Genomic DNA, 15,174 nt, shown 5'->3' with positions numbered 1-15,174 from the left:
TTTTTAATTAGATAATTCCCTTCCTGGGCCTTCTCTTTAACCAGATGTACATGATCCATTCTTAGTTTTTAATTAAAAATTAATATTCCCTCATGTATATCACTTACTGGACACAGTTTTTGACCATATATTCTTTCTGTGGGATCTGCCAAGCATTACCTTTTTTAAAAAGATTTTTATAAATTTTGAGATTATAGTTACAACTTTTCTTCTCCTCCCTTTTCTCACTCCAAATGCTCCCATATATCCCTAATTGCTTATTTTTAAATTAATGGCTTCTTTTATCATTAACTTTTGTTATACATATATGTATATGTATAACAACAGTTATATATATATATATATATATGAATATATATATATTCATACCTAAATATAACCTTGCTCATTTTGTATAATATTACCTGTGTGTATTTTCTAGGAAGACTATTTTTCCCACTCTCAACATTCCTTAGTTGTCTGTAATTCTTTGTTAGGGTGAGGCTTTGTGAGTTCCCCATCCACTTTGGCGTGACTATTGGTACCAGTCTTGTCCATCTCAGGTATAGGCAGTTATATTGGTATGACTTTATGGTTTTGTCAAATATATTTTAATCATTTCTTTCTCTTGTATATGTTTCCTTTGGATTTGTTTATTATTTTCTTGACTGTGCAGAGGCTTTTCAACTTGATTAACACTTGTCTTTTGTGGTTCCTGCAGGTTTTTTTTTTTTTTTTCAGATTCAAGAAGTCATTACTTAGAAGTTTCATGAAGCCCCTTCATATTTTCTTCTAGGGATTTTATTTAGTTTTAATATATTCAAATAAAAGTTGATAGGAAATACAAAGGCAGCAATTGAAAAAATATGTTGTACACATTGCTCAGGAACCACTGCCTAGAGTTGAAATGAGAAAGAAAATATTTTATTTTTATTCAAGAGGTTTGTTGAGTATCTGCCATATATAATTGATATGACTAATTCATATTAACTTTATAGGATTCTGGAATGGATTGTGAAAGCATAATAGTAGACTGAAATATAAAGTTACATCTTGTAGTTATGCTATTGAGGTATTCACTTAATAAATCAAGACCACACCAATATGAATACCATGGCATTCTGCTCCTCCTAGATTTTAGACAGTCTTCTCATAGTTCATCAACATTTATTGTTCTGGTCTCTACATTCTGGGTCCATCTTGCCATAAGTATAAAAGGTTTAATAACTTATAGTGGCACAGACATATACCACGTTTCGTGGCCCAATTGACTGGACTGGGTGTCATTAAAAAAACAGGTCTTCAATAGAGAGTGCTATGAAAATTGAATATCAACACAAAAACATTAAAAAATTGGATGCATCCTAAATTACATTAAAATTCAGTTCATTTTATGGAAGACTTAAGTGTAATATAAAACTGTTAGAAGAAAACCTGTGGAAAGCTTTATGACACAGGTTTTGACAATGATTTTGAAGATAAAGAAGCAATAACATGAACAACAAGAGCAAATGAGATAAAGGTGGAGCTGGCTAGCACATTTGTGCTTTGTGATTGAGTAATAAACATTGTATGATCATATTTTCTTTTCTTATTTTTCTTGAGTAAAGTACCTAAAGGAACTATACATAGGAAGGAAGTTCTACCACGTTAAATATATGTAAAATAATTTTGCTTCTGACTCCTAGGCATGTTTAAATGTGCTATAAATAGTTTATATATATTTCCCAACAATAATTATTACTTAATTAACTTTAAAATATTGTTTAATTAACTTTAAAATAAACACACTCATAAATCTTACTATCCTGTACTTTTTATTTTTATGATTAAAGGTACATTTAGATCTAATTTTTTAAGAATCTAATCTGTGAGATAATAAATAAAATTTCTCAATTTTCAGAAAGACCCTAGAGCAAAATTTGAAATAAATTATTGAGTAAAAGGTAGTTAAATACCTGAAGCTGGGTCTTGTCAAAGTTGTGTGTACTTCCTAGAAAGATCAGAACAAGAGAGCCATGTCTTTGAATTCCCTCAGCTCTCTTCTCTTTGGAGTCCAAGAAGGAGCAACCTGGAATTCCTTCCTGATTTACAAATTCTCCTACCTTAAAAAATCACTGAATAGAACACAATCCAACACAGCCCCTTGCCTTTCATCTGTCACTCTTATTACTTTTGCATCTGAAAATTTTGTTTTCTTTTCTTTTGTAAATTCCTGTTGAGGTCATGAGAGCCACAGCTCTCCAAAACTGCTGAGTCACCTTGTCTGTGGAAGTCAGCCACTGCCTCAACAGAAACTGTCCCCTGGAGATAATGCTGATTGTCTATGCTTGGCGGGATTCTAAAACTTTTTTTCTCTTCGTCTTTGCCACATTTATGTTTCCAACATTTGTATCTGCGGTGGACTAGACATTCAAAGAACATTTTTTCTCTCTTCACTACATTTCATAAAGCAGAATTTTAGACTTTGGGGAGAGATGGAGCACCCTCCAAAGGAAGCTGTGAGTACAAATGAATTCTCATCCCTGATGCAATTAGGAAAGCCATTTCCTCTGAACTTTCTATTCCATTTTTACCAGGGTCATTAAAAATAGCACTTTTTCACTCTATGGGAGTAGAAAAGTTTGATTTTAATTATTTTGTGAATGTTTTACTTTTAAAAATACCTAGAACTTTACACTTAATAATAATAAAAACTCAACAATTACTTGCTAAAGTCAGCTATATCTTATACAAAACAAGTAGGTAACTTGAAACCAAATAATACCTTTAATAGTTTGTGTCTCTGTGGAATTACTATAATTACTGGCCATGGAAAACTATTTATGAAAAAAATGAAGAAACATTAAAATATAAACTCTTTGCTGCATGTTTTAGATCTAAGAAACAAGGGAAGAAGTGCCTTCTAGAAATGGCCCTATGAAAATTTTCCTGGATATTGTTACATACAAACTTCATTTCTTTAAATTAAAACATAATTTTGTCTTGATAATAATGTAACATTTTATACTCAAAAAAAAACCCAATTACTGAAACACTAATTATTTACAGTTGTGACAGGTGAGGAGAAGACTGGTGGAATTTAGATTCTTTTTGGTTTTCAAAATTTTTTTAGTAAATCAAATAAGAGTATATAATACATAATCTATACTTTTGAATAAGAAGAAAAGTGTTCATTGTTATGTGTGTGATTCATTAAACCAATTACAAACCATTCCCGACTATTCCTTAAATTTACAGTATGATTAGCACTTTTAAATTATTTATGCTGTTTAGCCTTAGAAGGGAATAAAATAGTATTTCTTTTTTTCTATCTGAAATTCTATAATGTTGTTTCATCAGTCCAAATTTGTTCTTCTTATAGGATATTTTGGTTGATTAAGAACTATTAATCTAAGCAATAGCTATTTATAGTTAAAAATTATAGGCTATATTACAGCCCCAACGGTATAAATTAACAGGCTTAAGAATGTGTAAACAGATTCAATGTGGGTCAATGTCTTGGAATATATAAGAAGGATAGGGTATGAGAAGTAACAACAGTTACAGGCATTATTATTGTTCCTCTTATAATCTTTTTTTTTTTTTTTTTTTTTTTTTTTTTTTTTTGGTTTTTCGAGACAGGGTTTTTCTGTAGCTTTGGAGCCTGTCCTGGAACTAGCTCTTGTAGACCAGGCTGGTCTCGAACTCACAGAGATCCGCCTGCCTCTGCCTCCCGAGTGCTGGGATTAAAGGCGTGCGCCACTGCCGCCCGGCTCCTCTTATAATCTTTAATTGACATAATAACCACACATATGTATTTTGGGATACACAACAATATTTCAAAACATGAAGAGACTTTCTACCTTATAGGCTGTGGAAAGCAGTGGACCAAAGGTTTTGGAAACAGCAGAAGAAATCCAGCACAGAAGACAGGAGGTGCTAGACCAGTACCACAGGTTCAAGCAGCGTGTTGCTGAGAGGGGTCAGAAGCTTGAAGAGTCCTATCACTATCAAGTTTTCAGGAGAGATGCAGATGACCTGGAGAAATGGATCATGGAGAAACTTGACATTGCAAAGGATAAGAGCTATGAACCCACGAACATACAGGTGACTTATTACCACAAATGTTCCCCCAAACTGACCCTAAGTTCTCTAGAAAATGAAATGAGCTTTTCCTTATGTTAATGTTGAGGGGTGGGTGTTAGCATTCATAATTCAGGGTCCCAAGGCTGGTCCCAGGAAAGGCAGGGGCAGAAGGCCTGAGTCTGCCTGCCTGGGAAACAGACAGATATGTCATGCAGAGAGAGCTTGGGTATAGAGTTTATTTAATGGAGAAGGGTATTATGGAATTGGAGGGGGAGGGAACTGGAGAGGAGGCTGGAGATACTTTTGCCTCCATGGGGCTGGTAATTGGGAGTGGGCGGGGCTTGTCTCTTAAAGGGACAGGGTACCTAGGCGGCAGGACAGGACAGCATTTTGCGACAATGAATAAGCACAACCTAATTCTATGTACAGAACATAGCCAAAGTGATGGGATGGGAAGTTTACAAATTCAGTTAGGAAAAGGATTTTTGTATGTTGGAAATATGAGACAGAAGAAAGAAAACAGACACCAAAGTAATGACAGCATATCAGCTGTTGAAAATACAGAATCATACTGCATCACAGTGAAGTCTCAAAACTCAGAACTCACATTCTTATAATTAAGCATGTAGATGTCCTAGAGAGCTTAGACCATTTACTAGAGACAAAAGTTCTACTTCTACATGATGGCCACTTCCACTTCTTAACTTTCAAAATCCTACCTACAAATAATACTCAGACACACCAGCATTTTTCGAGAGCTGGCTACACAAAACAGTGGCCGAAAGCTCAAGAAACTTGACATACCATGTGCTTTCAGTATTGTGACATTAATGATGAATCAATTGACTTTTTTTTAAGAGAGTAAAAATTCATTAGTGCTTCTAAAGCAGCTGCTGTCCGTTCTCCTCAGGAGTGGGGACTTTTCTAACTTTCCTCAAAATAGTCCTTCATGGCTGTTGTTATGTTCAAACTAAAGGGTGTAGAACAAATTTGGTGGAAAGTTCCACATCTGTCTGTTGACATACTGCAAAGCAAGATCATAATTGGTGATTAGTATTAAAGAGGGAATAATGCAGCAAGATCTGGGTTATCTATGTGTGCAGCATTAATTCATATAAGACCAGAGCAAAGCCCATTGTGAACTGTTAATGGATAATTTCATTAGCGTGTGGCACTTTTTTTTTTATTTTTTAGTTTTTCGAGACAGGGTTTCTCTGCGGCTTTTTTAGAGCCTGTCCTGGAGCTAGCTCTTGTAGACCAGGCTGGCCTCGAACTCACAAAGATCCGCTTGCCTCTGCCTCCCAAGTGCTGGGATTAAAGGTGTGCGCCACCACTGCCCAGCACGTTCGGCACTTTTTAAAAGCAAATTCAGTGACGTCATATATGACATGGTTTTATTCACATAGGAGTCTGTGGAACCTTGAGTAGAATATTGTTTATTGATAATTTTACAAAAGAAAAGACCATCTGTGTGGACCTCTGGTTGAGGGCTTGTGTTCAGCTGTTCTACCTTGAGTGCATACTTGTTTGTTTCAGGATATGGTTGTTTCTTCTATGGCCAAAAGAAATTGCTGAGTACTGGTCCGGGCGTGAGAAGTCTGCTTAGAATAGAGAGGAGAAACAAAAAGAGTACTTGGTGTTCCCATGAGATTACATTCCGTTACTCAAATTTCTGATTTCTAAACACAGGGGAAGTATCAGAAGCACAAATCCTTTGTAGCAGAGGTACAAACCAAATCAACGGTGCTTCCTAAACTGGAAGAAACCAGGAAAACCCGATCTGCAGAAGATCATTTTGCCCATGAAGACACCAAGGTAAAGGAATTGTAGGGTCTCAAAGTCAAGCCTCCACTTGTCATATGTGTCATCAGGGTTTCAGGGGATTATTCTAGGTAAACTTCGATGTAGCTGCCTTAGAACAAGGGCTCAAAGCACTTGTTTTTTAATTGAAATGGAGGCAGGAGAAATAACAGATCACTCTTGTGTATCATATGTGGAGAAAGAACTATGGTATAGAAATATGATTTGGCAGTTATTATACTTGTCTTTGGGTCAAGATCAAGCCCACTTTAGCCTATCCCACACTGAAGGCGTAAGTCATAAAACAATTCCAAATCAGTTTAGAATTATGATGAATAAAATGTTATTTATTTAAGGGAAAATGTACAGTTCACTGCCCTAGACAACAGTACTCTGCACCACCAGGAACAGCAGGACACAGAAGCTGGAAGCAAGTGAGCAAGTGCACAGCTACCACTGCTTTTTTTTTTTTATTTAAAAAGTTTCCATCTCCTCCTCTCTTCCTCCCCCTTTCCTCCCCTCCCCTCCCCCCATACCCTCCCTCCTTCCCTTTTCAGGCCAAGGAGCCATCGTGGTTCCCTACTCTATTGTTAAGACCAAGGTCCTCCCAACCCCCCCCAGGTCCAGGAAGGTGATCAACCAAGCTGAGAAGGCTCCCACAGAGCCCGTCCATGCAGAAGAATCAAAGATCAGCACCTTTGTCCTTGGCTTCTCTGTCAGCCTCCACCGTCGGCCACATTCAGAGAGTCTGGTTTGGTCTCATGTTCCATCAGTCCCAATCCAACTGGAGTTGGTGATCTCCCGTTAGTTCTGTCCCACCGTCTCCATGGGTGAACGCACCCTTCACGGTCCTGACTTTCTTTCTCATGTTCTCTCTCCTTCTGCTCCTCATCAGGACCTTGGGAGCTCAGTCCGGTGCTCCAATGTGGGGCTCAGTCATTTTCTTCATCTATTGCCAGGTGGAGGTTCTATGGTGATATGCAAGAAATTCATCAGTATGGCTATAGGAACTGGCCTTTTCTGGCTCCCTCTCCTCAGCTGCCCCATGAACTAACTGGGGGCGTCTCCCTGGAAACCTGGGAACCTCTCTAGGGTCAAGTCTCTTGACAACCCTCACATGGCTCCCTAAATTAAGATATATGCTTCCCTGCTCCCATATCCACCCTTCCTGTATCCCAAGCATCCCATTCCTCCGACCTCCCCCCATTCTCCCCTTCACGCTTTTCTCTCCCCATCTTCCCTTGGCCGCGTCTCGCCCCACCCTCAAGTTCCCAATTTTTGCCTGGCGATCCTGTCGCAAAAGACACCACGCCCAAGTGGGCTGGTATATTGGCTGAAGGAGCAGAATGTGCTCCCACAGCACCACATTTCTCAGATAAAATGACTTTCAAAAAGACTCTTTCATAATTATTAATTCTGACTTCAAAGTAATGTTTTCCCATTTGAATCTCTGAATTCTTCCCATTTGCCAGTGGAGGTTTGCTTTTTTTCCCACACATCATGCCTCATTTCTGACAGTAAACTTTTTTATACTTTCCTTTCTATTTACAAAACATAACAAAAATCCTTAAAACCTAACAACTTCAGAAAATTTCTTGGATGTCAAAACATGAACATCATAGTTACTTAAATAATTATTTACTACTGTGTGCCTTTTCTTAAGTTCATAGCTACTTTCTGACTAATTCATATTTTTTGTTTTGTGTGCATAAAATTTAATCTTATGCATTTTAAAATTACATCAACAATATGCATTGCATAACTTTCAATTGAGGCTATTCTTTTTATATACATTATAAATATTCTAGCCCATGCTAGTGTTAGCAAAATAGAAAAATGATTTTAACTAGAAAAATAATCTGATTAGAAAGTATTAACAAGAAAATCTCAGGTCTTGCCGTTCTGCTTAAACTAGAACTTTTCTATTACAATGTTCTTGGTAAAAGCTTACATTATTTAAAATATTTAAAACTAGATATGATGAATATGCCTATAACCCAAGAGAGAAGAGGTGAAGGCAGAAGTGTGGTTAAGTTCAAGTCTAGTCTGGGCTACATAGTGAGATTCTCTTTTCTAAAAACCTCTAATGCAAAACAAAATCAAAATGCCTGAGGTGTTTAAAACAACTGTCCATTATCACCACAGAGGTGATATTGGACACTACAGTAGGGCTCAGAGAAAAGTGTTTTATAGCAAATTTTTGTTTGTTTGTTTTTGTTTATTTGTTTGAGACAGGGTTTCTCTGTGAAGCTTTGGAGCCTATACTGGAACTAGCTCTTGTAGACCAGGCTGGCCTCGAACTCACAGAGATCTACCTGCCTCTGCCTCCTGAGTGCTGGAATTAAAGGTGTGCACCACCACTGTAGGGCTGAAAATACGAGATTTTTTTGAAGGGTGGCACAATGCTAACCAGTTTCCCATGATTGGTCGAACATGATGTTCTGGTCTAATCTGGCATTTGAATTCTTCTACGTGTTGTCAAAACTATATAGTCCCCAAATAATCTTTCTGTTTTATTGAAAGAGTTTGCCAGTTACTCAGCAGAATTGTAGCTTTTAAACTTTCTGAAAAGGGTTCAAATATTTCTCCTATGATGTTATTATGGCTGCTTGCTGTACACAGAACATTCTCTACTTTGTGTCTATATACCAGGAATCTTTCTGTCCTCAAGACTCAGTCAAAATGAGCACTCTGCTGTTCAACCTTCCCCTCTTTGTCAAGACATTTTAACAAAATTTCCTCCCATGGAAGATTATACATGGTTTAGCTTAGTAACTATATGTGTATGTGTGTTGTGTGTGTGTGTATTCTCTTATTAGATATTTGTTGAAAAATTAGTATATGAATGAATAGGTGGGGGTATTATCAATCCAGTCATTTTTCTACAAAAGTGCCTTATTCTTCTCCTATTCCATATTTCTGTACTTCATTGATTATTTTTAATCATATTTTATTTATCATTATATGTGGGCATACTTGTGTGTGTGTGTGTGTGTGTGTGTGTGTGTGTGTGTGTTTGTGGTATGTAGCATGGTGTGCTTGCAGAGAAATCAGAGGGTTCTCTCCTTCCACCATGGTTTTCAGGACTCAAACTCTGGTTGCCAGGTTTGCAAGGCAAATGTTTTTCGCCACTGAGCTATTTGCCAGCCCAGCCATTCTGCCTCTCTCCCTTAAAGGCCCATCTGAAGCAACTTCACCAGCTGTGGGATCTGCTCTGGGAGCTGACTCAAGAGAAGAGCACTGTTCTGCATCAGGCATTGAAATTCTACCAGTACTCGCAAGACTGTGAAGATATCTTAGAGTGGATCAAAGAAAAGGTAATAGCACACATACTTTTGGGTGTTTTATGGCTGTGACTCCATAGTCACTCTTTACAGTGTCCTAGGTAGTCTTGAATAGTTGAAGAATCTGTTTCTGGACTTCATTCTTTGGGGGGAAAGTAAATTTTGGCAAAGATTTAAGAGGAATTCTGTACTTAAATCTACAGGTGTGTTTATGGCAAAGACAAGACCTAACACTGTAATTTCAGTATGCTCCAGACTTATTAACCTTCTCTCCCCATGCTGCTTAACTGCCCACTTCAAAGGTTTTCCTGACACTCTGGGTCTTGGCTGAACTAATTTTCCACTTTCACTTCTCAGTACCTACAACTATTTCAAGCATAGTCCCCATTTGGGGCTGAAGTTTGATACACACAAGAGCTGGGCTTTTGGCAGATGCTTAAGTCAAAAGGAGGCAGAGTAGGAAAAATTGTCCACTTGTCTTCTAACACATAGGAGGAACTTTCAGAGACTCTCCCAACAATCCCCCTAATCTCACCAAGGGATTATTCCAGAAGACAGGATCCCCAGATCAAGTTGTCATCCCCAAGCTTACTCCTGATTCTGGCTTTTCTCAGAAAGGGTCTCCATATGAGTGATCCTGAAAAATCAACAGGGTCTTGGGACTTTGGATCTGCAAAAATAACTGTAGATTATTTTTACTGGTGAATCTGTGGACATTGTTCATACTTGCAGGAAGCTATAGTGACCTTAGTGGAGCTGGGCGATGACTGGGAACGAACTGAAGTTCTGCATAAGAAGTTCGAAGAGTTCCAGGAAGAACTGACGGCTCGGAAGGGAAAAGTGGACAAAGTGAACGAGGATGCCAATGAGTGTGTCCAGGTGAGGTGGAAACAAAAGAGACATTCCAAGAAAAAGATTGTGGTCTGAAAGAACGCATGGTCACTCGTGATGGGATACGAGAGGAATTTGACATTGTCAGAAAATAGAGGGATGCACCTCCATGGGCTAAAATGCCATGAGCAGCCTTTTCTCTCCTCTGGTTACATTCTTTCCTTTCTGATCCATGAAAATGGTAGTGTGTGTGTGTGCGTGTGTGTGTGTGTGTGTGTGTGTGTGTGTGTGTGCGTGCGCGTGCGCGCGGGCATGCATGCATGTGTGTACCATATATATATATATATATATATATATATATATATATACATACATATATATATATATATATGGGAAATATATATGGCACACACACACACACTAGACATGGCAATAGTCTGCCATTGCTTATGAAGCCATGCTTCTTTATATGACAGTCTGACAAGGTGTGATGTCTAAGTTCAGTGTTAGAGTGATTTTTGGTATGATGTCATCTCTGTTGGTTTCTTAGGAGAAACATCCTAAGTTACCTGAGATCAAGGCAAAACAGGATGAGGTCAATGCTGCCTGGGATCGTCTCTGGACCCTGGCCCTCAAGAGACGAGAAAATCTGTCAAATGCTGCAGACCTCCAAAGATTCAAAAGGTAAGATGCTGGAGGTATAGCTCAGTGGGAAAGGCATGTGCACCATAGGCCCTGGCTGGGGTCCCCATCACCGTCTAAAGTAAGGTAGCAGAGGCAAACAGACTATAATCCTAGTCATTCCTCAAGTGGAAACTGGTGAATAAGTTCTTCAAAATGTATGAGCTTGGGCCCTGTTGATGGCCATGCATCTGATTTATTTGTATTAGCCTCTGTCTACTCCTGTCAGCAATTACTTACGAACATCTCAAAGGCCAAAGACCTTCCTTTCTTTGCCTTTGAGCAAACGACTTAAGAACACAAAGATCAACTTGATATCCAATATTTAGACTTTGGTAATTAAACAATAGAAAATATAGCACTGCTGTATTGGTGCTGCAGGAGCTGAAAGGGTACGTAAGAATCAGATGACTTGAAGGGGAAGAACGAGTGACATTTGTGAATAGCTTCTCACGTGTCAGATACGGGAAGTGTCTCTGGCAGCTCAATAGCCATGAACCCCTAGACTAGACCATGTCATTGGAAAAAAATATCTGACAAGCAAGTACTTTTTAAATTCATTCATGCTCACCTGTTGAAAAATACAGCAGTAGCTACTTTAGAAAAGTATGTTGGTCCTGTGGGTCTGTTTGCCCTGGCATGCCAGCCATCTTGGATTCTTGATGCTCATGACACTGTCTGGTAGGGATGTCATCGAAGCCATCCAGTGGATGGAAGAGAAAGAGCCTCTGCTCACCTCTGTGGACTATGGCAGAGACCTTGTTAGTTCCGAGGCACTATTTCACAGTCACAAGGGGCTTGAGAGGAATCTCGCTGTCATGGATGACAAGGTAAGCCTTTGATGGAGAAATGGCTGGCCCTTGGCTTATAAAAGGTACGTGGTGATCCTCCTGCCTAGCACAATTCTCAAGAAGGCACAGTAATGTCATATTTTTAATAAAGGACGGATTCTTCTGTGCCATTACACTACGTCTCATTATTCTAATTCATATTTGTTCAGTGATCCCGCTTATTGTTTATTCACACTACTTTTATTTAAACATGCACATCTGTTTCATTTGCTTTCATATTTTGTCATATATTCTGCAACTAAATAAAATGCCTCCAGGGATAATTTATTAATCTCTCCTCGGTAAAATACCTTGAGACTAGAGTTATCCCTATTAACACATTTTCTTCTGTGGCAGTTGGATCCTGGATTTGCCCTTCATACTGTAAATCAGGGAAGAATTTTCTTTTTTCATAATAAACTGAGAGACTTTAAAATCTAAATTTATATTCTTACTCCCTTCTTTTTATTTTACATACCAACCACAGTTCCCTTCCCTCCCCTCCTCTCACCCCCTGCCTCCCCAACTCCACCCCTCACTCACTTCTCATAAAGGATAAGACCTCCCATGGGTAGTCAACAAAGTCTGGCATATCGAGTTGAGGCAGGACTAAGCCCCTCTCCACTTCATCAAGGCTGAGAAAGGCATCCCTCCATAAAGAATGAACTCCAAAAAGTCAGATTGTGTACCATGGAGAGATCCTGGTCCCACTCTCTTCAACTGGACTCCCAGAGCTTGGGCCAGTGCTTGGTTGTGGATCTCTGCATCTGCTTCCATCAGTTACTGGATAAAGGTTGTATAATGACATTTAGGGTGGTTATCAACCCGATTATAAAAGAAGGTCACTTAAGGCACCCTCTCCACTATTGGTAGGAGTCTTAGCTGGAGTTATCCTTGTGGTTTGGGAGGCATTTCCCTAGCACCAGGTTTCTCCCTAACGCCATAATAGCTCCCTCTATCAAGATAACTCTTTTATTATTCTCCCTCTCTGTTCCTTCCCCACTCTCCCAACTCATTTATTCATGTTCTCATCCCCCATCCTCTCTTCTGTACCCCCTGACCCCAGTTTACCCAGGAGATCTCATCTCTTTCCCCCTTCCCAGGGAGATCCATGTGTCCCTCTTAGGTTCCTCCTTGTTATCTAGGTTCTCTGGAGCTTTGGAGTGTATCCTTTGCTTTACATCTGGTATCCATTTATGAGTGAATACATACTATGTTTGTCTTTCTGGGTCTGTGTTACCTCACTTAAGATGATTTTTTTCTAATTCCATCCATTTACCTGTAAATTTCATGATGTCATATTGTTTTTTTACAGCTGAGTAAATACTCCATTGTGTGAATGTACTATGTTGTTTTTATCTTTTCTTCTCTTAAGGGTCATCTAGGTTGTTTCCAGGTTCTTTCTATTATAAATATTGCTACTATGAACATAGTTGAGCAAGTTTCCTTGTGGTATGATTGAGCATCCTTTGAGTATATTCCCAAGTTCACTCCCTTCTAAAATCTGAAAAGCTCTCATTTCTATGTCTAGGGAAACAGACACAGGCACACTGGAACTCAGAGCAAGCCTACATTGTTTCTTCCACTGTTACTGATATTCCTGCCACTGTGGCCACAGTATCCAGCAGAAACTCTTTAAGAGTAGACACACTTACTTTGGCTCACAGTTCTAGAGATTTTGGTCTATCACTCCTTGGCCTCATGTGCTTTGGAAGAACTTCATAGTGATGGAAAATCAGGGGAGGACAGCTGCTCACATCATGACTGATCAAGGAGTAGGGATGAGAATACAGGAAAGGGATAGAGCATGCCTTCTTTGAACTGTTTCCTCCAACTAAACCCAGCCTCCTACCTTTTATCACCCTACAACACACATACACACACACGCACACACACACACACACGCACACACACACACAGTACCAGATTATAAATCCATCGAGAGATTGTTCACTGACGAGTTAGAGCTCTAATTGTCTCTAGAAACACTCTGTTCTCACAGACATCAGAGAAGTGCTTTATTAGGTTTAGGCATTTGTTAGCCCGATCATGTTGGTAATCAAAACTTACCATAATACTCAATTTTACAACTTTAGTTTTAACTAAGGCAGACACCCATAGGTTTTCCACAAAGAGGCAGAGTACAAAAAGATTGAACCTGCTTGCTGTGAATAAAGCCTGTCCCTGGGACAATTTCCACTGTTCCACTTCCGTTGCTCTTCATTTCTTGTTTTGTTGTTGGTCTATTTTCCCCTATAGGACTTAATGTGTTATGGCAACCAGATCTCAAACTCTCAACAATATCTGGTTATGTTTCAGAATAATTAAAGAAATAATAATGACATGTAAAATGTTACCCTTGTCTGCATTTTACTATAGTATCCCTGGCCTAAAACTCTAAAGGAGTTCTGTGGTTTTCTTAAGGTTTGGGGCAAAAGGGTCCTTTCTGACTGTATAGATGTATAACATCTACAGAGGTATCATAGAGAGATGGTGAGGGATAACCATTGTTCTAAACCTTGCTTCAGACATGAGCAGGATGACTGAATGAGTAAAACAGTACTTCTCTGTTGTCACTCATAAAACATAGGAATAAGAATAATTTCTCCAAAAAAGAAAAGAATGTTTCCTATGATATTATTAAATGAACAACATAATATGAAAAAATGCTTGTAAAGTGTGAAACATAGTATGGATAATAAGGATTTAAAAATTGTCATTAACATAGGTTATTTTGTATTAGTCAAGTATGTTAATATGAATATACATATTAATTATTACTATTCATGTGATTGTCTTATTACATTCTCTCCAATAAAGCTTTGCCAAGAGTCACAGGGCTTGAATTTTTAAGAGGTTTCTTTCTTATTCCACAGGTGAAGGAACTGTGTGCCAAAGCAGACAAGCTGATGATTTCCCATCCTGCAGATGCAGCTCAGCTCCAGCAGATGAAAGTGGAGCTGGTCTCCAACTGGGAACGCATCCGTGCCTTGGCCACTAACAGATATGCAAAGCTGAAGGCTTCTTATGGGTCAGAAATTGCACATCTTCTTCTACTTCCAGGGAGTCCCAAAGCAGAAAAGGGTTGAAAGGACTCTCAGTTAACCTGCCTGCTCTGTAGAGGCAAAGGAAATTTTAATTTGCCAAAGGAAGCCCTTTTGCAAACTGGTATCATACTCAGTATCAAACATCCCCTCAATTACACCCTTTATCTCTCCTGTCTGGGAAGTTGTAAGATTTTATAAACTAACCTATAAAACTGGAAAGATCTTGACTCAGCAAAAGTTGTAAATAAGGTTTCAAGCTAAAGAGTCAAAATGACCCCAGAATTGTGTTCTGGCTACCAGCTAAAAGTTTTCAAAATCGGTGATAACAAGGCCTAATTTTAGCATTTAATTCTCAGAGATAGTAATCCAATCATCAGGAGATAGAATATAGTATTCAAGTTATCATTATGATTTACAACCAAATGATGAATATTTAACTTTTTATATAGATAATTATCTTACAAGTTTTCTTGATTACTAGAGTAAATATGAGCTAAGATACTTTTGAGAAAAAATAACTCTATTTGATACTTGCATGATATGTATCCATTTTCTGACTGCATCATGAGACTTTACTCTGAGGTAGGTGTGACCTTAAGGTGACAGAATTGTAACCCACACAAGGATACACCTACTTTAGGATCTACCACCGTG

General features: G+C 38.5%; 1 protein-coding gene across 1 annotated transcript in view; it reads left to right on the top strand.

Moving 5' to 3' along the window:
* Positions 1–2,456: 2,456 nt before the first annotated feature.
* Spta1 (spectrin alpha, erythrocytic 1) overlaps positions 2,457–15,174 on the top strand; it is a 71,204-nt gene continuing 58,486 nt past the window's right edge. The window contains exons 1-8 of the mRNA XM_038349580.1: positions 2,457–2,480; positions 3,832–4,068; positions 5,737–5,862; positions 9,024–9,164; positions 9,864–10,010; positions 10,513–10,646; positions 11,329–11,473; positions 14,350–14,504. Of these exons, the coding sequence (XP_038205508.1) occupies positions 2,457–2,480; positions 3,832–4,068; positions 5,737–5,862; positions 9,024–9,164; positions 9,864–10,010; positions 10,513–10,646; positions 11,329–11,473; positions 14,350–14,504 (1,109 nt within the window). The remainder of the gene's footprint in view (positions 2,481–3,831; positions 4,069–5,736; positions 5,863–9,023; positions 9,165–9,863; positions 10,011–10,512; positions 10,647–11,328; positions 11,474–14,349; positions 14,505–15,174) is intronic.

The sequence above is a fragment of the Arvicola amphibius genome, chromosome 12, assembly GCF_903992535.2.
Source record: "Arvicola amphibius chromosome 12, mArvAmp1.2, whole genome shotgun sequence".
Taxonomy (NCBI): domain Eukaryota; kingdom Metazoa; phylum Chordata; class Mammalia; order Rodentia; family Cricetidae; genus Arvicola; species Arvicola amphibius.
The sequence above is the reverse complement of the archived record's forward strand: the minus strand, read 5'-3'. Positions and strand labels throughout refer to the sequence as shown.